Raw genomic sequence first — 25,473 nt, forward strand, 5'->3', positions numbered from 1 at the left:
AGAGGTACTTGTACGTAATATTCAGCAAAGGAACTCTACGCTGGGCGCTGGTATTTATACTGCAAACCAACAATTTTTAGAAGCATTGTCAGAATAAAGTTTTCAAGAGTTAAGCTCGCTGATCGCACAAACTGTCCTGCAAACGATCGTTTATACCAAAATCCGACAAACTACTTTAAACAAAAATCCACCATTGTTATAGTTACTCAGCTCTAGTCTCTCACACTTGATTCTCTCAGTCTGATTTTTTTAAAGAGCATTGTATTCACCGGAAATATAGTTAAGCCTTGGAACCTAGACGGTATAAAGAATGATGATTTTAAGCATACACTGGTATGTATTGATCATAGCGACTCATATATGATCGTAGCTCTTAGCTAATTTTATAAATTTATAATGGTCACGATGAAATTAGTATTGTATAATAACAAATGTGAAAGGATAATTTAAAAGTAACGATATGTATAAATTTAGAGGTAATTCTTAAATGGATAGATAAAAGTACTGATCAAGCCTAATTAAGAGATTGGGTGCTGAATACTTCACTATATTTAAAGAATTTGACAGTTGAAATTTCTGGGAAAGATGGAATTTACCGTCTGTAAAAAAAGAAAAAACAGGCTTGCTGCAGGTGTTTCTTTTAATTGATAACATATAGAATTGCGATAAATGGAGAACAAATAGAACCATGGAGGATTAGTTACGGGAAAAGTTCTCAATTTAGCAAAAAATTTCTAAGGAAAATACGTTACAGTAAGTGCTGAGGAAAAATTTGAGAAAAATGCCTAAAAATTAAAAATCGGTTTCCATAGAGAGCATTATGAACGCGCGCACATGGAACCCAGTCAAGCGTTCTGGCCGTGACTGTCATCTATAAGGAATCTTGGCATGACATCAAAATTAGAATAAATATGGCGGGCTGAAAATCGTCAACATGAGAACTCTGAAACAAATATATTTTCCACATTTGTTAATTTAACTAGTGCGTATTTTTCAAAGGTGATGCAAACGTTTTGGAATTTTCGTAGAGACGACGCGCTAAAGTTCGAAGTCTGATGAACAGTTTGACTGCCTAAGGTCGTATTAATGAAAGCTCCGAACGACATGTTGATGGGTATTCTCCCTTGAATTGTAGGTCGCTTCTTCAGCCTGAGATGGATTTGAAGTGGACGATATCCGAGGAGGAAAGAAGTCGCCACGATGCCTTGTTTTACAGCCAAAAACCTCAAGAACGATTCTTATCAGGTGAGCGCTAGAGATATAGTGCCTAGAGCCATGGCGGATATTTGTACCTTGCGACACTCAATTGTACAAATATTTTTATATTGCAGGAGAGCAAGCCAGGTCTTTATTTATAAGATCCAAACTGCCTCTACCAGAGCTGAGCAAAATATGGTAAGGAAAACTTTAATGGGTATACTTTTGGTAATCGATTTGTCGCGTTCCCTCGCGCTAAATTTTCCTCCGGGTTACCAAATTTGTGATCTTAAATTTCTTAACCACCGCGGTTGTGCGATCCTCTTTCAATATAGGACGGCCTCTAAGCGTTGTTATGTGTATCCTGGTTACAGCAAGCTGTGATGTCGGTGCAATTGGCGCAGCAGAAGTTGTTCTGTGTTCAATCATACGAATCAACAGAATACGTTAACAGTTTGTTTTGAATACAAAAGTGTTTTAGTTATTTCTTTCACGGCTACAATTCTAATGTGGCTTTGTTTGTAACTACTAGAGTGACTAATTTATGATTCAACAAACGTCGCCTACGCATTGTAATGGTGGATGTGTTGGAAAATCTGTTAGCGCAAGTTGTTTTAGATGTTTTATCTTTAATGAAACAAAATTGTAATGATAAAAAGAGAATCGCTTTGCATAGGGAGGGGCTTAACCTTAAAGATAGGGGTTAAGAACCCTGTTATTATGCACCCTTTCACAGTACACTGAAGCGTAAAAATCGTGGGAAAATATTTAGATTTGGTCAGACAACATTTCTCGAAGAGGTTTTCCAACTGCAGATGTAAAGCGGAAAATTTTCGGTAACATCTGTTCGATCATGGCTTGCTTTGTTAGATTTCATGATGAGTGGTGTATCACTAGTCTTTATGGTTTGGAATCTTATAAGCCATTGAAATAAAAACGATCATGGACTTAAAGCAAACTATTTTTAAAAATAGAATGTAAATGAAATATGAAAATCTTAGACTGCGACTAGTAAGAGCTTTGTTTACACCTTCTCGTCCCACTGCATGGCCACCTCTCTTTGGTCACTACCTCTCGAAATTGAGTTTAAAACTTAAACTTAAAAAGTTTTCGTGAGATTATTGGTAGTGCATATTACAAGGCACAAAGGATGGGACATTTAAACCCATATAAGACCTGAAAACAAGCCTAAATTGCCATTGTTGAATTAAACATGGCTTCTAACTGAACAACTGTGAAGAGCAATGAACCAAAAATAGTTGAAATGATGGTGTTCAGAAAATCAAAACTGAAAACCAAGTTAAAAGAAGAAAAACAAACTGCAGTGGATAGAAACCAAAACACACAATCTCCCTTTCACAGAGTCCTTTTTTTTTGTGTATCTCTTTCTCTATGTACCCACAATTCTAAAACTATTATATAATTTTTGATGAAATGTTTTTTTTTTTATTAGTAAAATCCCTATGAAATGTTCATCCAGACATTTTTCTGCATTGCTTATTCTCCTTTTCTTCGTGAATTGATAGTTTACCAGGTTTTTCATTTTTTTCTCATCAATGATAGAAACCCATGAAAGAGGGATAGTCCGGCAGGGGTTTCAATAAAAGCTGTTTACCAGCAGTCTACTACCCAAGATTTGACTGTTAATTCTCAACTCTAGCTGCTACACATTTTCTTGCAGAGTAGTTAGGAAAAATTAATGTGCTGTTAGATCAAGATAACAACTTATACCTGATAAGTCTGAGTACTCTCATTACCTGTTTTCCGGAGAATGTATGTGTATTATAGGGAGAAGTTACTCGTTAATCACTTTTGGGAGTGAATGGGTTGAGCCCATGAGTGGACTCTTGTGTTTGGATTTCACCTTACTCCATGAGTCCCTCCCCCCCCCCACTCCCATTACACTATCAGCTGCCTTCCAAAGTGATTGCACAATTATTAATACTGAAATGCAGTGAAAAAGTTTGTTTTGAACAACAGCACATACATGTGGATCAGGGGTTTCATTAATGTTTTCAGCAGGAGGGTGAGGGGTGCTCACAGGCGGGCAAAACTTTTTGAACTGAACTTCTTTATAAGATAAACTTTCCTCTAGATGATCAAACTAGGTAGGCAAAATTGTCCTTACAACTGCTCAATTTGCCCAGTGCCTGGCCCTTAATGAAACCCCTGCATATGAAGGGTTTTGAGTTATGATAACAGATGGCTGACTTGTATAAATTTTTTGTTATAGGAAACTTGCTGATGTTTCACGGAACAACAAGTTAGACATTGCTGAGTTTGCTGTGGCAATGCATCTTATTCAAAGCCGTCTAAAAGGCACAGATATTCCCCTCAAGCTGCCAGACACCTTAACTCCAAAGCATCTACCTCATGTAAGCATTCCTGTTGTATCTGAGGAGGAAAAAACAGCATATGAAAGAGCTTTCAGGTGGAAAAACGGTCATAAGACAGGTTATATTGATGGTAAGACCTTGTTAAGTTTTACTTAAAATTTTTAAACTTTTTATAGATAATTTTTGTAATTTATGGTCAGTATCTTGCCTTAAATTCTCAGTCCAGAAGTGAAATTGAAATCAGTATCTGGCAAGGACTCACACATTTTTACTGTCCCACATGACGACACAAGGCTCGATTTCTGCCACTATCTCATGTCCAGTCTTCACTCCTCCCCAGTTCAAGGGAAGAGTGCAGGCTTATATTCCCACACAGCAGCTGGTAATTGTGCCTATGATGACGCTTGAATCTAAGAAATTCAGATGATTCTCATTTTTCTATCATTTACGTAGTTGTATTCCGGAAAAAAAAATTAGAGAGCTCCCAATTAAAATCAGAACTTATGCCCGATCCAGTTAGTGCTGGGTGTGTGGGCTGCATTACCACTGAGAAACAATTTGTTCTTACCCCATTTTGACATCATCTGTGATCTATTGGTGAACAGATGCACAGTAACATGGAAGCTATTGATTTTGTTGATCTGATGGACCTTGGAGAATTAATAATAATGTCTTATTTTATAGCTGAAAGTGCTTGTTCTGTTCTCATTGGATCAGGCCTTCCAGAGGACATTTTAGCAAGAATTTGGTCAGTTTAGAACAATAATAGCTTCTTGTTAATTACATCTTTGGAACATTTTGGCGAAATACAATTTTAGATCTAGTTCAGAGAAAAGGATAAGTAATCAATTTTAGGTAAAACATTTACTAATGGCTGCTTTAAAAGGGACCCTTAAACCCCTTTCACTCTCAAGATCTCATTTTTAATTCTCCTTACTGTCTGCCATACAACTATTATGATGTGGGTTTGGAGAATTTGGTATTTGATAAAATAATTAATAATCCCTAATTGATATTTAACAATTATTCACCTCAGGTTCAGTGAATATCATTGAATAATCCCCGAGACGAAGTCAAGGAGATTATTTGACAATATTCACTGAACCTGAGGCGAATAATTGTTTTAGTATAATTTCAGAGCTGAACAACAGAGAAATTTCTAAAATCATAACATTTTAGTAACATTTATTAACATTTTATTTTAACATTTTATATAAACTGCGTGGAGCAGTTTATATAACGTCTTATAAAGAACCGCTCGACCAATCAGATTACTGGAAACTCTTTGCTCAGCTCTGAAATTATACTAATTTTCTTTATTCTCATTTTTTGTTTGCTTGATATTGTATTGATATTGTAATGAGAAATTTTGTCTCGGTCACTCATGGCAGTTAAAGGGTTAAATTATTAACAGATATATTGAACTGAATTAAGATACCAAGTCTTTGTAAGACAATTCCCTTTAATCTATAAGACCATGTTTGCTTGAATTTCAAAAGCAAAAAATTTTCAGTGATAATTATGAATTGTATTGTACCAATAATAATGGTGGTGAAAAGAGAAATTCAGATGTATTTATGTGTGTTCTTGGAGGTAATTAGAGGCCTGAATTAATTCTATTTTTTTGACTAAATGTTGTATCTAATACTGATCATTGTTACTAATAAATTTATCCATTCCACAGGAATTTGTCTGACATTGATAGGGATGGAAAACTCTCTCTTGAAGAATTTATTATAACCCTGCATTTAACACGATTCTGCAAGAAAGGTACGCACATACTGTCATTTACTAGAAAAGTATACCTGAATAAGAAAGTAGTTTGGTTTTCACTGTTCAAATTCAGTAAGGAGATTTGACCCAAGAGGGGTAGGGTTAGTAGGTTGACAGAGTGTCACGGTTAATCCATGAGGACCAGAAGCAGCAGAGTGCCTTTTAAACAGTGTTGGAGGGGGGAGGGGAGAGGAGGCTCATCTTTTTAACCCTGGTCCCAGTGATGTATATACCCCTACTCAAATTAATATCCTAGACATGCTGTCTTCCTGTAAGTAACCAGCTCTAGGAGTTTAGACTGGTAGAATAGTCACGAATACTCAAGATGTGTCAAAATCAGGGATGGGGCATTACTGATTTCAGGGGTATTTTCACCTCTGCTTGCTGCCTGCATTTTATTGGAATTGCTAAGATACCTGAACTGATTTTAACGTGTGATCATGCTGTGGTCGTAATATTTCTGAAAAGGTTTGATGTTCCTAGCAGTGACTACCATCTCGACAATTTGAGAGGGGGTCATCTTCAAACTCATGGGGAATGTGGTGGTCTGTTGGTCAGTGTGCTGGACTCTGGGTTGAGAAATCTGGGCTTGAGACCTGTACTGCAGAATTGTTAGGGTAGCCTGATCAAATGCTGGGGGCAGGGGGGGGGGGGGGGGAGAAATCAGTCACTGTGACTAGCAACACAACAGTTCTTTCCAGCTGGTCCTCTCACCCATATGATGTGACTCTATGATGAAGTGTCATTCCTGGGTTCAAACCTTTTACTTCATGATAGCAATTAATGAAGAGCAGCTGTTGTATTAGAAAGTATCAATAATTATTACTGTTCATTGTTTTCTGTAGGTAACTCCATTGAGGGGAATGTAAATGTAAGGTCAATTCTATCAGAACAGGTAAAGAAATGGTTTAGTACTTTTTCATTGGTGGTTTTGCCGTTAAAATGAAAAAATCTTGTAATTGGCTTTAAGATCCAATTGTTATTGATTGACTCACTCTGTGCTACTTTGCAATTGCGCAGCTGACAGAGGAATGTTACGACAGCAAAAAACTGAGGTTAGTTCACACTATTATGGTCTCAAATCTTAGTTATAAAGAACCCAGAATTAGCCCTTAAACTCCTAAGATCAGATCGTGAATTCTCCCCTCTAGCTGCTACACATTTCCCTGTAAATTGGTTACGAGACTTTTGTGCAAAAAAAAAAAATGCTATACCGGATTACTTTTGACGCTTAATTGAAAACTGCTCTATCGGATTCTCTCGTTTAAGTAAAATGGATACATTTGAAAAAGAAACTATTCCAGGGTTCGTACGCGTCTTGAAAACCCTTGAATTTCAGGAGGCCGATTTCAAGGCCTTGAAAGTACTTGAATTTCGTTTTGGGTCCTTGAAAGTCCTTGATTTTTTATTGAACAACATCGAAAGATATCTGCTTTTGTTTTGCACCATCGGTAAACCCAAAACATAGATGTTAACAGAAACATTTTTCTTGGTTTTGAGGTAAAATTGTCATTACAAAAAGTCCTTGAAATTTCTAAGTAGGGTCCTGGAAAGTCCTTGAAAAGTCCTTGAATCTTTGGCCTGAAAAAGTGTACGAACCCTGCTATTCCCATCTTGCATATCGAAACAGTCAGGAGACGTAATAACACTGTAAGGTCATGATTGTTACAAAGTCCTTTTTTTTTTTTTTTTTTCTCAAATATCAACTCGCACGAGTCAAAGAATCTGCACTAACCCTCTAACGTCCATAAATGACCAAGGCAGTTTTTCTCCTAACAATAGCAATACAATGTCAGGCAGACAAGTAATGAGAATAAAAAGAAATATCAATTAGGGGACTATTAGTTGATTCAATTCCAAATTCTCCAACTTGCATCATAAGAATAATATAACAGACAGTAAGGGGAATTGCTAAGAAGATCTTGGGAGGGCTAAAGGGCGTTAACAGCTTAAGTAAAATACAAGATGTTACTGCCAAGCTACATATATTTATCAGCGATATATGATGTTGTCGTACTGAGCTTCTAGTCCTCTCGCTAAGCCCCTTAAAGATTTAGGTTTTTACGAGGAAACTTAAGACAAAAATTTTAAGCAGGAGGTTGAATCAGCTGTGGTCAACTAACTGGCGTATTTGCCTTTCCTTTCGCAGACTTGCTGAAGTCCAAACTGAGAAACGGAAACTTCTTTCAGTAAAGGTATGGGCATACAGTAGCCCTCTCATTACCAAGATTGAAATATCATTTTACTACACCTTCCGCCTTATATTTATATTTTTTTAGCTCTGAGAATTTGGCCACAAAATTTTTTAGAGCCAGAACCCTCGCGGACTGCGCGCATCACTCGTCGGCCTTGGACGCGCAAACCTCGTCCCTAGTTTTGCAGCGCCTGTACGAGGCTGCATGCAGGCCTAGCCGCAGAGAACACTAGGTTCATATCCAACGAGCGGGATTAGCATTGTAAAAGCGTCATATACAAAATCACTTTGATTTTTTATTACATCCATTTTGAAATCAGTGGTGGTCCCTGTAATCTGAATGGCTCTAATTTGGTGCGATTTATTCACAAATCGCACCATTTTTTTGCTCAAATCGCATCATTTTACGCTTGACTGAGTTTTTGACACATGACGTCAAAGTCTTTCTGTTTTGCATACAAATTAAGATGTACAAGCGTTTCCGGTTCCGCTTTTTAGTTAAAAACCGGCTCAGTAATGCATCAGTAAAATATTTGAATTGACCAAGTCTTGTATTTGGGCGATTTCAAAATGGATGTTATAAAGTGGTAATCACGCGTATGAAATCACGCGTATTGAAATCACGCGTATGATTTCAGCCCAAATTGCACTCCACTCAGTTCAATTACCATTATAAATCAGTCGTGTCTGGTTTTTTGGTTACTGCTCTTATTTCGTTTCCACTTAACACCATATCGTTTCTCATTTAGGAAAAACTCTGCCACGAAATAGCTGGTGATTTGGAAGAGGAGGCGATGGCCCAGAAGATACAGGACGAACTGGATCAAGTTGAAAGACAAGTTTACGTTTTGGAAAAAGAGGAAAATGAGCTGAGACGGGTAAGAGTTTATTTCAATCGTTTTCTTTTTCTTAATAATCATTGACAAGTCTCGGACGCTCCGGTTGTAAACTTGCTTCAGTCTTCTTTGCTTTGCACACTTCGTTTTTTTCTTTTGTTTGTTTTTGGTTTTTCTTGATACTCCAGTTTATCTGCTGTTGTCGTAGAGAATGTGTCACATTAGAAGTGTGAAAAAAATGGGATTAGGACTCGTAGTGTCCCATGGGTTGCGGCATTCAGCGTTAATTTTGCGCCATTCATAATTCTCCGCATAAGCCACATCACCTGTGGGTCATCGACACTTGATTACTGCACGTGCAATTTAAAGTTGATCCTGCCGGAATCACGCAATAGTCTGTCAAGTGATTGCAAACTCTAACTGAAAGAGAATCGTTGAAGGTATTCACTGCCATGCATTGCGACTCAAAACAGTGCGAATTTGGTCACTCGACGCAAGTTACAAAGCTGAATGTCAACGACAAAGAGAATTTCACTAAACAAAAGGTTTAATGGACACGCCAACAGCACTGCACGTGCGCTGAACACCCAAGGCTTTAAAAAGACGGGTGATTGTTTTCTCTCATAGAAGACAGAATAAGTACTTTACATTCTTTTAGTTTGTGCATCTAAGTGAGAGGACATCACTGGAGATATTCTTCCACCTTTTAAAGGAGCCAATTGTCTTTCCTCGCAGAAAGTTAGGTAGATATCCTGAGGCGTAGACAGTTTCGTTTTATAAAGGAAAAAAAAACTGAACGAATAGTTTGCCGACTTGGATAGGAAAACGCCAAAGAGGTAAGAAATGAAAAAATACCGTTTTGAAAAATCCATGAATGTTTAAGGAGGAAACTTGAAACAAACAGCTCACCACATCGGTTAGAAAGAGAAATCTATGTCCAAAACTAAACCCTGTTGTTTAAAAAACACTTACGTATTTTGGATTATTTTTGTTTTTGTAATTTTTTTTGTCACATAATTCGCGCACAATTCTTAATTTTCATCTTTCTCAGTCAGTCGAGTATTTTCGATCCGCAAGTTTCCCCAACTACATCCGTATATGCCTTGACATATTTTACCCGCAAACTGCAACAAATTAATAAACTTCTTTTCGTGGGCAAGTTCGAAATTGATAGTGAACTTGACGTATATCAAAGGCTACCTGCCGTTGAACCTTCAAGCCGCGGTTGCGAAAATTTATAACTTCTCTTCGTAATTTCGATACGTTTTCCACCAAACGGGTGATGAGAAAATGTAAACTTATTAGCTGTGGGATGTTGCCTTGATAAAGCACTTAATTCTCCTAACCAAACTACTAAGAACTGTGATACAACATAAAGGGAGAATTAGTAATCAGATCACTTGGGACACATTATCCAAAGTAGTGGATGAAAACCGTTTCTGCACAGTATGAATTTTGACAGTCTAAACAGTCGCTGTTTAGAATTCAAAATAAGCAACAAGAACAGCAAAAGAGTCTCCCACTTTGTATTTTTTTGTGCCGGCTTGGAGAGATTTCATCCATTTTCGATGACGGATTAATGCATTGCTACTCGTGATGGCGAATCTGTCAAGACTTTAATGTAACTGTTATTGAGAAACAGCAGTTGTCTGGTAATTTGCATGAATGAATTACCCTTACGAGTTTAAAATGGAGTTGAATCGAACGTTCTATATTTCTATCAGAAATTCTGTCTTGTTCGGTCTGTTTGAAGTATTGTGTTGTTTACATTCTCTCATCAAGCAGTGAGCAACGCTTGGGCGCCGAAGCGTATCTGACAACACTGTACAACATTAGCATCTCCCAGAGGGTTAACTAATTTACATTTTCTTGCAGGCGTTGCAAAAGCTTAACGACAAATCGAAGCGAGAGAGCTTCAAGCCGTTTGACCGAAGTTTTCTGCTCAAACGCCAACCCACTGGTGAAGATATTTTCCGCGGAGCTTCCAAGAAGTATAGAGCAACTGTTGGTGACAAAGGAGATGAAGAAATACTAAAACTGTGGATAGAAGATGGCGACCTGAAAGGTAAAACCTCTTTTGTAGTTCATTTGCGTGACTGTTAAGTAAAAATTGTCTTTTTTAATCCCGCTAATTATACCTTTCCCTATGTAAAAATCTCTGTAGTTGTCGTAATGTTAAATAATCGTTTGGCCAATGCGATTTTGAAAACTTAAAAGGAGTCGATCGATTTGGTAAACACAGTAGGGTAGCCATTTTTACCAGGTTTCGTTCGTTCGCTGGCTGCATTTATAAGCAGAACTTTCCCGAGCGATATAAGTATTCTCTCTGATTTCATCTTCGAAATTCTAAAAAACATTAATTCGCGTTCGTCAAATCGAAAAGCATTTTACACCGAGTCTAAGCACCTCTGTATCTTGTAATGCATATTTGCGGTTTGTTTTATGTACTTTTGGTAAGTAGAACTTCGTATTTCCAAAACAGAAATGTCGTTTTCCATTTTTTCATCAGTTTTTACCTAATTTCAAAGCGAAACGAAATCTTTAAACCTGTTTATCGAAAACCGAAATACGACACGCGCTTTCTTGTAAATGCCGTTGCAAAATTTACCCCAAATTGCTAGAAAAACCGATCAACGTGCGATTGTGACATGTTCAGTCACCATTAAATAAAATACATTTCCTACCATAATAATCAACCTTTCTTTGTCGTTAAACTTCTGGAAATTTCTGAATTTCCATAAGTTTCAGGTGAATAGAAGTTTTCTAATTTACAGAATTCTCTCTCGGCAATACGTCTGTTTCTCGACATTTCCATCATTATGTTAGATGAATTTGGTAGCTAACATCACTTTTAATTTTCTTCTTATATTTATTTTGTTGACCTGTGCTTTTTCAAAGAATTTCAGTTTATCTAGATGCTCCGTTTACTCCAGAATAGTTTATTTGATTGTGTAAATTCAGGTACAAGAATAAATTTGAAGCTTTGAATCCTTGTAAATTCCATTCGATTGAGAAATTTCAGTCCTGTTTACGCTGCAAATAGGGAATCGATCTCACTAATTTATCGTCCGATAGCAAGCTGTCAACTGCTTTCGGTTATTTATATATTTAAGTTGTGAGGGGCAATGAAAACCGAATGCGTTTAATTAACCATTTCGACAGAGTTTTTGACAAGCGAATGTTTCAATTTGTCATGATAGGCACTCGATTTCACTATTAAAAGCCGAGATAATTTGTGACAATGCCGGAGAAATTATGGGGTCAGTGAAATGCAATTTAATCTGAATCGGGGGTAATTTTGTTGTTATCAAATTTTTCGCGGATAACAGTTTTCTCTCATAGAAACTACTCTCCTTGTTATGGCTCATCTAAACTCTACGTTTGGCCACAAATTTGATAAAATAAAATGTGTCCGTCGTTGGAACCTTGTATTTCATATTGTTGAAATCAGCATCGATAATCCTTTGTGGTTGTTATAAAATCGGAAGGGCTTTTTGCGGTTTTTTGACACGCTCACGTTCGTACAGGGAACAATGTCATGGACGCTTTCAACTTTTCACTTCCGAACTTTTAGCATCTACTGATGTATTAAAATTATTGGCTGCTACAAACCATTTAAATTATCTCCAGTTCCAACCAATCAATGTCTTTTTCGTGTTTCTTTGTCTATTTTGTTTTCCTCTTCAGTTTCATGTCGTTGTACTCTGTAACCGACGTAAGGCATAAATTTTCTTTGTATAGCCAGTATTGCGTGACGATGTTGCATTACACTTTTTCCCACCATAAATAGCCAGTGAGCAACTTTTTGTTTCTTTTGTTGTGTGGACAGATTTTGGTGCTACAATATCATCAGAACCCTCAATAACTACGTCACCCACTAATATCCGCCAGGATCAGTCTGGGAGAATTACGATCGAGTTGAACCACAACCATCAGTCTTGTAGCTCTGATTCCTTCGAGCTGTCTTCAGGATCGACGTCTCCGGCCACCAACGGTTTCGAAAATAAATTAGATGCGAAAACATCGCATTCTGTTTACTCCAATAACAACGAAAACGAAGACGGCGAGAATAGAACTGAACGTCATAAGTCGAGAAACGAAGAAAGTGCAGAGGAAGGTGATAAAACAGTGAAAAAGAAAGGTCTTGCTCATGTTGACGAGGTAAGCAAACCTTCACTGTGGGAAGAGACTGAATAAAAAGCTTATTTCTGTTTTGTTCAGGCGGGCGAAGAATTTCGCTCTTTCGCCATGTCATTTTTTGCTGCAATTTTATCTGAGTTCCCACGGAATTCGGCGCCGTAAAGGGTATTTGGAAGGACTTCCAACATGTAGGAGGATGTAGGAGGTTTACTTAAATACGCAATATCGCTGCTTGTGTGTTGATGTGAACCATCGCTGACGTTCGTATACGTGTTAGTTTCCATTTCATATCTATTACAAACATTGCAAGATTAATGCCAAACTCGCAATTATTTCTAACTGCTGTTCAAAATTTCTTTAAGGCTAATTATAGTAAAAAATCTTTTTTCCAGCTACGGAGGATCAATATTTTCAATGTGTTTTACGTAAAAACAAAATATTCTTAATTGGGGACCCTTCTGTATCTTACATTGTATCTTAGATCAGTTGCACACATTCTAATTACGTACTCGAAAGGGTCTTTGTCAGGAGTCGGATTTTTTAGAGTGATATAAGCCCTTTTAATCCTTTTTGCCCTTTTGTTTCCGTGCGAAGGCGTACCCTTGTAAATGAAATGGATTGGGATTTTCACTTTCATGCGTGGGAGCAATGAACCCTGGAGTCCGGTTATTTTGATAAATGTCAGCAAAGCTGATGTTGGCATAGCAATTGCTGAGCATCTCTTTATGAACATGTTGAGACTCAGTGACTGATTTTGTTCTTGAGAGTCAGTCAAGTATCAAATTTGATGGAAACCAAGAGTGAGAGGGATCGGTCGAACTTTATGCGGGCCTCGCATAAAGTTCGACCATAACTACTCATTGGATTCGATAGTAATAGAACTAAAAGAAGTGAGGTATCAGTGGTTGACATATTGCTTTGAGGGAAAGATGCGAACTCTTCGGGCGTCCGGCATTGAAGTTCACATAAGTGCCTTCTTACGTCAGCAGTCAGCCAGAGTCATCGACGCAAAGTGTCTTGGTGGCCAGTCAGTGACTTTTATTTATGAGGCTCCTAGAGAGCCAATAAGAATGATCGATAAAAGTTGTATGCTTTTCTTCAGAACTGAATGGGCCTGAGTTCTGTCAAAACTACAGCGCTTTTTTTTTGGAGACCAAAGTTAAGACCACATTAAAGCAATAAAAATAGAATTGCGTTCTGTCAGAAATGTTGTAATCTGATTGGCAATGCTGCTTGCTATCTATTTTATGATAGACTTTGAATAAAGTGACTTGCGTATGAGCCTGTCTTGTTGTTAAGCGATAGAAATCTGGAGCTCATGTTCTAACTGTTAGATAATCATTGATCTCACATTTTTATTTCACTTTGTAGGACAAACAGTTGAACTTGATAACAAACGACTCGTCACCAAGCAATCTACAGCCCACAGTAAACGGTGGCACCGCCTCCGAATCAACACAACAACGAGAATTATACTCAAACACTATTGAAGACGGCTGCGGTGAGGAAAACACAATGAATGAAAACAAAACAGACGATGAGAAGACAGGGGCATTAAGGATGGCAACACAAAATGGCCTTTGTACAACGGACAGTGAAAAAGAGGCGTTAAGGCTTGATGCTGGAGAGTTAAAAAGCAAACCAACAACACAAGGTTCACTTCAAACCCCATTAGAGGAAACGATTGATGTTGTCACAGCACCTTCGGCTGAGTCATCGGCCGCATCTAGAATGAATGGCTTGCTTTTAAGGCTGGAAGAGGACAATGGAAACCTAGTCAGGTATAGTCTTGTATATTTTGTCTATTTTGAGCGGAGACTGCAATGGAGCTGATGACGTACCGTGCATCTTGAGAAATTAGGTACATTTATAACTTGCTCCTGGAAGTGAAAGGGCGAAAGAAATCAAAGCGTTAAGAAGTCTTATTGGGGATTTTGTGAGACTATGCAATGTGTGTGTGCGCATGCGTGCGTTGCGTGCGTGCGTGCGTGTGGGGTAGAGGGCAAGCGGAGAGGTGTAAAACAAGCTCAGTTATGGTTGTGGTTACTTGTATTGGTCTAGTCTCTGAAGTCCAAATTCAGAGGCCTGACCCAAGTATGAAGTTCACCTTTTACACCTTAACACAAGCATGCATATTCTTCATAGTCTTCTCTATACATTCCTTAAGGTGCTGACAAGGAGATTTTCTCAGTTTCTGATCATTTCCTTTATTCTCGTGACCTTATTGTTTGATTCAGAGGTGATATTAGATGTTGGTATATACTAAAACAGGGGATAGCGTTGAAGGCGCGCTCTGATTGGCTAGTCAAACTCCTTTGCTCTTTACCTCCGAGCAACTCGGGAAAAAATGGCGTCCCAGTTTGCATCCGTGACAAGCGAAGAAATCACTCAAATTAACGAAGGTGATGTATATTATCTCACTGTTTTAGTATATACTAAAACAACTATTTGCTCTTGGGGTCAAAAGATTAAAGAGTAGTCCAGGATCACCAAGATTCTGATCATGGGGACATTCGCTGTAGTTATGACTATTGATTGTTAATGATTGATTGATTTTTTTTTTTTTTTTTCAGAAACGAGAAAGATATCCAAATCAGTAATGGAGGAGGAACTTCACTGCGCAGTTTGACGCAAGATGAACTCATTCCCTTCGTTATGGAAGAGAAAAAGAGAAAGGATGAAGAGATAGCCAAACAGAGAGAGATAGATGATGAAATGCGCAAGAAAGCTCGTGAAGAGCGTAACAAGCAGGAAGAGGAGCACAAAAAGATGGCAGACCAAAGAAAGGCAAAGTTTGAAGAAGAGAGACAGAGACTCGAAAAGCAAACGGCTTTAACGCAAGAGAAACAGGAACTGAAGAAAGCTCCCCTGTCAAGAAGAGAAGCAGGAAAAATAATTGAGGAGGAGCTTGAACAGCAAAGAGTACGCGAGGAGTTGATGCGTATGGAAAACGAAAAGATTAAGGAAAAAGAAAGGCTTGAAGTAGAAAAGCAGAAATCAAAGCATGCCAAAAAGGAAGAGCATCCTTCGGCTTTTCACAACAAAGATCTCGTGCAAAAACCAATATTCGATGAGAAAAAGGACTTAATAGATGGTAGTGATACACAAGGGCTAAGGATCTCGTCCAAACGCGGTAGTGTCATTGATTTGAGTGAAGGCGATGACAGTGTTCATAATGACGTCAGGAAACGACCTCTTGAGAATAGAGCTTCTCAGGAGTCACTGCATACACAGCGCCAATCACAAGCACAGTCTCGACCCCAGTCTCAACCCCAGTCTCAACCCCAGTCTCGACCCCAGTCTCAACCCCAGTCTCCACCCCAACCACAGCCGGTTATTCGCAGTACCAAAGAAAGCGGAAAGATGACGCTGACTCGGAAGGCTGAAAATCGGAAGAGCTTTGTTGAGCTGGATATAGAGCGACAGAAGGAGAGGGAAGAAGAACTTCGGAGAGAGGCAGAAATCGCCCGTAGGATTCATTCGAAGAAACAGATGGACACTAGTTGTAAAGATGTCGAGGAAGTCGCGAAAACGAAAGAGTATCGGCCTGAGTCTAATGGTGTCGGTGGAAAAACGGCCCCAACGAAAAAACAGATGGAGATAGAGCCAGTTGTCCCGCAAACGAACACACAAACTGTTCAGTCGCCTCCTGTCGATCAGGTTGATGCTAAACAAGGAGCAGCAAATGGAACTGAGAAGGAAGAATCGCAAAGAAACGCAGAAGAAGAGGAAAAACGACGGAAATGCGAGGAAGAGAAGGAACTTTTTCGGCAGATGCAGGAGCAAGAAAAGAAAAGGCGAGAAGCACAAAAAACTGACCTTGAAAAGATAAGAAAAGAAGTAGACCGAAAAGAGGCTGAGGAGTTGATGCGTGTTAAGCTCGAAAAAGAAGAAGAGAAGAAAAAACAGCGTGAGGAAGAACGTATAAAAGCTGAAGAACGCCAGAAAGATAAAGTGGAAAGACAAAAAGGGCAGGAAAAAGAAATAGAATCCAGGAGGACGGCGTTTGCTGCGCATAAATTGATCTTAGAACAGCGCGTTTTGAAAGCGTTGGAAGAAAGTAAACAAGAAAACACCGTTACGAGAAGACGAGCTTCAAGCTTTGAACGCCCTACAGAAGGATTTGACCTTGATGAACTCTCTCCCTCAGCAGAAGGTCACTACGACTCTTCCAGTAGTGGGGTCAAACTTAGAAAAGCTAACTTTGAAAATGCAGCTGTTAGGAAGGATTCCAAAGAGGAGATGCTAAAGAAGCGATATTCGCTCAATCTTGACCAGTCTCGTCAGCCAATCAACTCGGCTACAGACGCTTCCGTGAAAAGTAAGCAGCCAGGATCTGTCAGTAAGAAATACGCTGATGACGCATTCGATAAGGGAACGCGGGCGCAGATGGAAAGAGAAGAAGAGTTGTTGCGGCGAGTTGGATGGAAAGCTCCTTCGAATGAAGGCAAACTTACGAAAGCGAAAAGTGTTGGAGATTTGTCAATGAAAAAGGGACAAAACGAGGATAAAAAGGCGGGCCCTGTTGTCCTACGAAGAGTTTCTTTTATTAGAGATGATACCGATAGTGTGGATGGTATTCCTACATTTTCTGATTCGAGGATACAGAGAGAGCTGGAGGAACAGCGCATGCGTGAAGAAATTGTAAAGAAAGAGACCTCAGAAGCAGAGAAAAGGCATCGACTTGAAGAAGGGAAAAAGAAAGTTGTCGAAGTAGCCAGTAATAAGAAAGAGATGAGCTTGAAAGAGATCAAGAGAAATCCACTCCCCAACAAAATTCAAGTGAGTAACTAGCCTGCACTGCTGGCGTCTTATTAAGCCTTCTGCTGCGATAGAAATCCAAGATGGCAGCTATAATTTTAGAGAATACTCTATACTCGCTCGCCTTATTCACGCCTCATTTTCAGGCTAGTGAGCAACTCTTAAACACGTCCTGTGTATGTAGGGCTATCGCGCGTCAGTGTTATTCGTTTCTAACCTGCAATTGTTTTTTTTTTTTTTATCATCATCTTACAGGTTAAAAAACCGTCCAACCGGGACTCTCTAACTCACTCCATGGCAACGCATTGGGAGAATATGTTACAGTCTCAAGAAGGAAACGAAGCAATGTAAGTACATCTGAGAGAGTTCTTTTGCTGCGTGTCGCTTTTTCGGCGAAGGATCCAATCTTAACCGGGCTGCCTTTGTTCAATTGAAACACGTTTGAATTTAGGCCATTCTGGTGCGCGCTCTAAAACGCGCCGCTATGAAATACGTTTATGCGTAATTGAACTCCCAGTTACTTTATGATTTGTTGTTACAGTCCACCACTGATTTTTAACTCGGAAAATGGCTGAAAGGCATTTCTGAGTTATTAGTATGACCCAAAATTCTTTCCTTCCATCCATCACTCCTTCCTTCCATTCCTTTTAATTTCTTGATTTTATTCTTTGCGTCTTAGCAACAAAAAGGAAGTAAGGAAAAGCAGGATCGAGGTAAGAAATTGTCAGCTATTGTGTTAAAAAAAAGAAAAAAAAAACCGCAGAGGTTTGAAGTTGTAAGCACTCCCGTCGAAGAAACGTGTATTTTATAGTCTTCGTATCATTCTAAGGTTACTCGGGGCGAAAAGAAAAACATTCAGGAGAATTTTGAGCTTTCGAGAAGGACGTATTAGTTTTTCATCTCCTCAGCAATAGCGTTTGGTACCAGAAATCGAGTGAAAAGTGCCCCTTTAATCTTATCAAAGCAATGTGACGCAGGTTTTACAATGGAAGACCTTAGCAAACACAGGATATCTGTTGTTAACACTGGCTCTTTTCTACTGTTGATCAAGCTGGATACGTTAACGATGAGCCAGTTCCTAGTTTTAACGACTCATATTGTTGAATGACGAAATTTTGTGTGGCAGATGGAAAGAGAAGAAGAAAGAAGAAGAGAAGAGGAATTACAGAAAGAAAGAGAAAGAGTCAAGTTAGAAATCAAACAGAAAGAAGAAGCGAATAAATCCGAGCAGCAGGTCGGTGAAGAAAATTTTACTCAGTTAAATATTTGCTTTTGTGTTTTTATGTAATAATATAATTGTTCTGTAGTAATTCAGATATTATGAGTTGACAAAAAGGTTTCGATCAGCCTCTTAACTGCTTTGTGAGATGGGTAATTATTCCCCCTCACTGACATCAATTTGCAGTTTTTCGATTCAAGTGGATATTCCGGTAGGCTTGTCGTGGGATTCCTTTCGATTGAAAAAAAAAAAAAAAAAAAGAAGAATTTAAAAAAAAAAAAAAAAAACCACTAAGACATCCTATCGGCTGTAGATGAAAGAGTGACACGGAATTCTAGACAGAGACGAAAATTGAAGAAGGGCTGGTTTTTGAATTGTTGTTAGGTGGTATAAAGTAAAATTGATTTTTGTTTTTCTCTTTGTGCTCTTCAGCGGAAAATTGAAGAAGAAATGGGGAGAAAGAGAAAGGCGAAAGAAGAAAAGGTCAGTATTTCTTCAACCAAGTTGAGCTGTTTTTAAGGAAATCAAAACCAAATATGAAACATGCATAGTCACTTTATGGTTTGCGCTTGCGCTTTGGACTCAAGACCGAATAGTTCGTGTTCAATCCCCCGCGGCTAGGGTCGCTTTATTTTATTTTTGTACTGATTGCCCCTCGACTCTTAAACAAACGTAAATAGGTGCTGCTGAATTGTTCTTTCGCAAGTGAGTGGTTATTCTCTGGTGTACTGTTCAAAACCTTAATGGTGACGGGTTTAAGCCTAGTCCATCAGGCCGGGTTTACTCACTGAGCTAAATTGTTTTCCATTGTGAATACATAAAAGGCTGGTGGTGAGGTGTCCCGAAGTAGAAAAAGCTGTTTTCCAATTTCAGTTCAGTTGAGTACTATTTAAAAGCCATACAAGTGACCTCGCTGATTCTGATTTTTTTTTTTGGAACGTTGTTGTAACTCACGTCTTCTTTTTATTCTTTAGGAGAAGCGTCAACAGCGGACCTCTGCGATGAAATCTATGTTCGAGAAAATGGGTGGGAAGAAATGACCCGGATTTAAAATTCCTTTTCCTCATTTTACTGTCATTTCGTGCAGTATATCGTCAGCTCAGCCTGCCTAATCAAACGCTTGCGCAGGGTCAGACATGGCAATTTTTGCGTATTGTAAAGGGGTCGGGGGTTATGGTCTGGTCACATGTGTTCAAGGTAAAACAAGGCGCTTAAACAGCCTCGCTTCTAGTCTTTTTTCGACGTCGTAGTATTTAACGTCAGTAAGTGACAGCCTCGTTGTAATAAGACACAGCTGCCTCGTTACCAGACGTTATTTTCTTGGCGATAGTTACCTGATGTCTATAAAATGTAGAGACCACCACACTTGGAAACTAGTTGCCAGATTTTTGTGGTTAGACCATGACCTGACATTATATTATATTATATTATATTATGTTAGTTGCGTTTAAGTTCGTTAAAGGAAATTTATTCGTTGTTTACCCAGTAAATTCTGCGCGTTGCACTTTGTGTGGCCGGTAAAATTTGTGGCAAAACCTAATTGAAATAATTATATTCTGTGTAGCTTGGCAAGTTGACATTTTATGAGGGTAAGTTTGATACAATTTCTTTTGTAGGTAACGCATTAACTCTTCGAGTCTGGGTTTAGTATAGTATTTATAACGCTTATTTAATTTGTATTTAATTTTCGTTGATCGCTAGTTTTTGTGACTACAAAATGACTCTTCTAATGCCTTCGCAAGATATGACCAATATTTTCTCTTTACAGACGTCGAACAATACTCTTCGCTTATCGCTGGAATTTTCAAAACGCAACAATTTTGTATGTAGCAGCCCTAAGAGCGACCAGCATCTAATTTCTCTTGACAGTATTACTGCTAAATCATTTGTTAAGTTCATGAGAATACAGGAAATGATCGCCAACCTAAGAAGCTTAGATCGTTAAACAAATTCTCCTTGACCGTACCAAAGGAAATGTATAGAGAACAGTATAGAGAAAATGGATTCTGATCTAAGGGTGCGACGGTCAAAGGTCGTTTATCTTGTTTTGGACTTACTGAAACGTGTCAATCCTTTCTTTTTGAGACTTAAAACACTTCCTCGTGTCAAAGGACGATTTTTTCGTCAGCGTGAGTTAGGAAAAAGGTGAGATTCATCAGCGTCGTCATAGCTAAGTATTTGAAAAATACCCAAGTTTCCATATATGCTTGCAGATTTTTGTAACTGCAACGCAAGATTTTCTCACGTTGATATATCCAGGAGATTATAAATCATTAAAAGATTTTGACGTAAAAAGAGGTTAATGTAGTACGAAAAATTTTCCTATAATCTTTACCCCTAGGGTAAATTGGGTAATTATTTTTGTATAGTTAGACAAACATACGAATTTCTATGCATTGAATATATATTAGTTTGTGTTATTATGGCTAGGCTCATTTGGTCCGACGCTTGTATGTGATAAGTACTGAAGTCAATTGAAGAAATTTACTCTTTATTTGCCCTTATTTCTTCTCATGTTTGTGTTTTACCAAAGGAGTATTTTCCTTTCCAAAACCTTACCAGATTTGGTTTGAAAATTTATGAAAACAATTTTTTTTTTCGCCTGAAACCTGGATGGTTTTCAGTTCCCTTTCCACTCTCCTTTGCACAGCTGAAAATCCCTGAAAAGGCCGTTCAACAGTTGTGTACTTAGTTGCCAGGCCTAAGGTTACACTCAGCCTCATTCCTGTCCGAAGGCTTCGCAACCAAGTATGCAACTGTAAAACGGACTATTGCAAATGTATGTCACTTTTAACTGTCCAGCTAGCGTCACGTGGATTGGCAGAAAGAGCAGAATTCATAATAAGCAAAAATGCTTACCCTTGTGATCAAGATTGTAACATTTTTGTTTCCGGCGTCGTTGTGAAAGTTTTAACAAAGTCAGATAGGCATTTTGTTCTTCTCAACACTTCAGGCTGGATTTGGACTCTAACGAATAGAAGGGCGGGACAGATCCTAATCTGGCACAAACGTTATTTTTACTTCATCTTTTCACGGGGACCTTGTCAAGAGAACCAGTCAAGGCGGGCGTTAAGAAGTGATTAACATGTTACGTCTTATAGTCTCAAACAGATTACTCATCAACTAGCTGAACAGGATAAACAAACCAATCACCTGTGGGATATTACAGTGATTAAACACAAAACTCTCTCTTCTACTTTATGAGGAATGTCTAGGGACTAGAAGGGAGAAGTACTGGTCAGATCTTGGGAATTACAGTGTTAAACTGACAACTGGAAACTTTCCAAGATAATCAGTTTAGTTGCGGGTTGTTCTATTCATAAGTGGCAGATGATAAAATGCGTTTTAACATTTTGTTTCCAAACATGAATCATAACGAAGAAGATACGAAATAGCTTCATTAGATAGATAAATAGCTTGTTCCAGACGTTCAGGTAGTAAAACTGAGCGCAATAATAAACAGTGCGATAGTAGCGGCAGAGCGAAAGCGAGGGTGATCTGACCCAGACCTCCCTCGTTTTTTCACTCCTCTACTTCCACCGCGCCGTTTATCATCATGCTTTGTTTTACTGAATTTCTGGAATAAGCTAATAGATAATTATTTTGCACCTCTCTCCAATGCCTGATTCATGCTGAGTTTCTTTTTGCTTTGCTTTTCTTTTCTTTTTTTTTCTTTTTTTTCTTTTTTTTTTTTCAGGCAACGGAAGTGACATTCAAAACAAACTTTTGCACAGCATCCAATAGAAATAAAATATTGATTAACTCAAACTCATTAGTTATTAAACCCTTAAACCCCTTAGATTGACCAGCATCTAATTTCTCCTCACAATGTTAGCCCTGAACCACACATTAAGGTCAGGAGATTAAAGAAAATGATCACCAACTCAGGAAGCTCTTGATAGCTACGCAAATTCTCCTTGTCAGGACCCTATGAAATGTAGAGAAAAGTATGGAGAATATGCATACTGATGTAAGGTTGTCCGGGGTTAATACTGTTAATTTGTGACAAATTTATGAGTTTCAAGGTGTTGTTCTGTAGAAGGCAGTTAACGTTGAGTTTTACGCCAACCAAGCCACTTACCGTTCTAAACCATCAAAATGATTAAGAAACTGAAGGAAAAAAGGGGTGATTCTCCTTCATCTGCTGTGCTTGAAGCTATCATGATTTTCTTGTTTACAACTATTGCATTTCTTCTCATTTTGTGACGATAGAAGTACGGGGTTGTTTTAATAACAACGCTCCTTGCCTGACTCGTTTTACATCAACGTTATAAAAAAGTCATAAGGACAATTTTCCATTGATGGACCACAACATGCACTTTTTTCGATCGCCGTGCGTTGGTAATTTATTTTGGGAACATTATAAATGCACTGTGCTGGAAGACTTTGTGGTCGACCAAGATGAGAGATTTTCTGGAACTAAAAGACAAGTTGATTTGCTGAGAAATGGCTTCCCTTAACAAATGAAAGAGATACAGAGTATGCTGGCTTCAATGAAAATAATTCAACAAAATGAAGCATTGTTCACACGCGACATCGCATCGTACGTTCGAGATGGCTCATTCATAGGGCATTTTCGGTTCTTTCCTCTTTTTTAATAGCTCAATATCTTATGTAAATAGGGAGAAAGCCTGCGCAAGTAAACTTTGAAAAGTAGCCTGATTTCAATAATTTAGTAGATAGACATAAACTTAGCGACCTTTCCATGAGTAGCGACCAGGCTCTCGTCAGTGCTACGACACGAGCTAAGCTCGCAAAACTCGAGATGGCGAGCAAAGCGAGTGTACGAGCGGCTCGAGCTCGAAACGTGCTGGCTTCACTCCTTGTGTCGCAGCATCAATAAGAACTTGGTAGGAGACCACCAATCATCCCCCAGAGATGACTGGAAAATCACTTTGACCCAGCAAAGAGGTTCAGTTGAGAATAAACAAACGTGTGTTTATCAGCCGGAAGGGAGCGTGTTATGTAGACCTCTTACAAACCTCCGTACAGTAAACTAAAGAGCCCTGCTTTTTTCGCTCGCATTTATGGCCAAAGCGGGAGGCGAGTGGGTCATAAATCCGAACGAATAAAAAGTTCTTAACTTATACTGAGTGCCGACCGAGAAAACGAGCTAAGTAAGATTTTTACTAAATCTCTTGGTTCAACTGAGGGGGAAAATTCCAATTCAAACAAACTTTGACTCTAGCGGGCCGCACGGTGAAATACAGCCTGATAAATTGGAAAAGGTCTTTTTTCCCGCCTGTCCCCTCTTTGAAGGGAAAAGCACCCTGGGAACGAGGTTGGCTGAATTGACCAATCATAGCGCACGTACTAAACTGAGAGACATAAAAAATTGATATTTTAAGAAATTCTCCTCGTTAACCTAAAAGGAATTAATGTAGGTAGAAGAGAGAATCACACGCCCGATCTTGAGGGTTAACGGGTAAAAGAAGGCTTCGTTCATAAAACTGAATTTAAGACAAGCCAGTGAAATTTGAACTAAATTGTATTATTTTATCGTCTCTAACTTTCCAAGTCTTACGGTCCGCTTATTCTTTCACATTCCAGAAAGTAAAAAGCTAGTTTGCTTACATGAACCTGCTTGTTTTAAGAAATGGTATCTTGAAACCCTAACTTTGTATCCTTTCACATACCTCATGATATTAAATTCGCTCTTGATACTTTTGGAAGCAGCAACACGCACACTTATAAGATCTGGCTCTATTCTAGTTTTTGGTTATAAGTTGATGCATGTAATAACCCACGGCCATGGAGCATTTAAGATGTTATTGAAGTTTGTTAGATAATTTAAGGTAAACAAAAATGAATGCATGAATCGATGATTCATGTTACACCTGTCTAGTTTAGGACAAACATTTGCACATGTTTTGATAATCAAATATACCTCTTGAATAACTTCTAAAAACGTCCGCCAGAATTACGCGAGTCAAGAATAATTTTCCTAACCTGTCCGACAGAAAAACGTTTCCGCGGCCACGTTAAGGCAAAAATCTAAATTACCCACTACTTTTTCAAGATCAGAGAAACTACCATGCCCAAGAAGTTAAAAGAGAAGGACAAGTCCTCGTCAACAGCTTTGCTCGAAGGAATGATGATGCTGTTTTTTTCTGTGTTGACCCTGATGTTTTTTATCTGATGACATCCGTATTGATGGAGTATTGAGATCAAACTTGACTTTTGTTCTAGCCATTCTTCAATCACCAGTTATTTTTTATTCATTGTTTCACGTTTTCCTCGAGTGAACTCTGTCCCAAACCTAATATAAGCACTGGAGAGAGCTGACCTTAAGCTTGATTTGAATGAGTCAAAGATTGACAGCAGTTCAACAAAGGGCGGTGTCTACCTTACATGAGTGATTATTTCTTGAATATATGGTTCTGCAACGTCTTCTCCATAGCTTCTCTTTGCCGTCCTAAAGCTTTATCAGACAGAGCCAAAAAAACTGTCTAATCTGGAAATGAGTCGATCCGCTGCCTTAGTCTACGGAACCAGATCAGCGCTAATGAGATGATAACTCAGTCCTCTATAAAGTCATGGAAACGTTGCCCTTATACGAATTATAAGCAAACGTGGAACTCGATTACGTGCAACTGGATTGAAGACTTGATCACTGAGCTCTAGATTTATTCTCCATAAGTACACTATCTGGAACACTTTTTAAATTCTAAATTGCCATCACATTGTTTCATGGAGAGAGAGAGATTCATTTATGTCTGTTTTGCCTACAGCATGGCAGCCCAAGTGTTCATCGTGCATTTTTTTGTCATCTTTAGTACACTTCAAGACTTTCAAATTAATTAGATTTGCTTTAAAATGTAATAAAAGTGGTTATTTCAGTTACTCGTCTGGAAGTTTAGTTATGCGCGGAAATTTACAAAACATATTTGCAGGGACCCATAAAGTTGTAACTTCAAAGCGCGCAATTAACGACGGGAAGGGAGAAGTCCCCTTTCATGCGTTACCCCACACGGGACCAAGGTAATTATACAAGAAGGGAGGGGTGGCAAGGGAAGC

The 25,473-nt window shown here is 38.6% G+C and overlaps 1 protein-coding gene across 1 annotated transcript; it reads left to right on the forward strand.

Annotated features, from left to right (window-relative positions):
- The first annotated feature begins 860 nt into the window (after positions 1–860).
- Positions 861–25,295, forward strand: LOC111323981 (uncharacterized). The gene is made up of 19 exons (XM_022927442.2): positions 861–999; positions 1,136–1,245; positions 1,332–1,395; positions 3,431–3,663; positions 4,218–4,281; positions 5,218–5,303; positions 6,152–6,201; positions 6,327–6,361; positions 7,456–7,501; positions 8,250–8,378; positions 10,212–10,401; positions 12,166–12,497; positions 13,848–14,257; positions 15,050–17,258; positions 17,493–17,584; positions 17,917–17,950; positions 18,364–18,471; positions 18,889–18,939; positions 19,431–25,295. Exons 2-19 carry the CDS (start codon positions 1,155–1,157, stop codon positions 19,494–19,496), a joined length of 4,290 nt encoding a protein of 1,429 aa, XP_022783177.2. The 5' UTR covers positions 861–999; positions 1,136–1,154; the 3' UTR covers positions 19,497–25,295.
- The last annotated feature ends 178 nt before the right edge of the window (positions 25,296–25,473 follow it).

Source organism: Stylophora pistillata, chromosome 11 (assembly GCF_964205215.1).
Source record: "Stylophora pistillata chromosome 11, jaStyPist1.2, whole genome shotgun sequence".
NCBI classification, from domain to species: Eukaryota; Metazoa; Cnidaria; class Anthozoa; order Scleractinia; family Pocilloporidae; genus Stylophora; species Stylophora pistillata.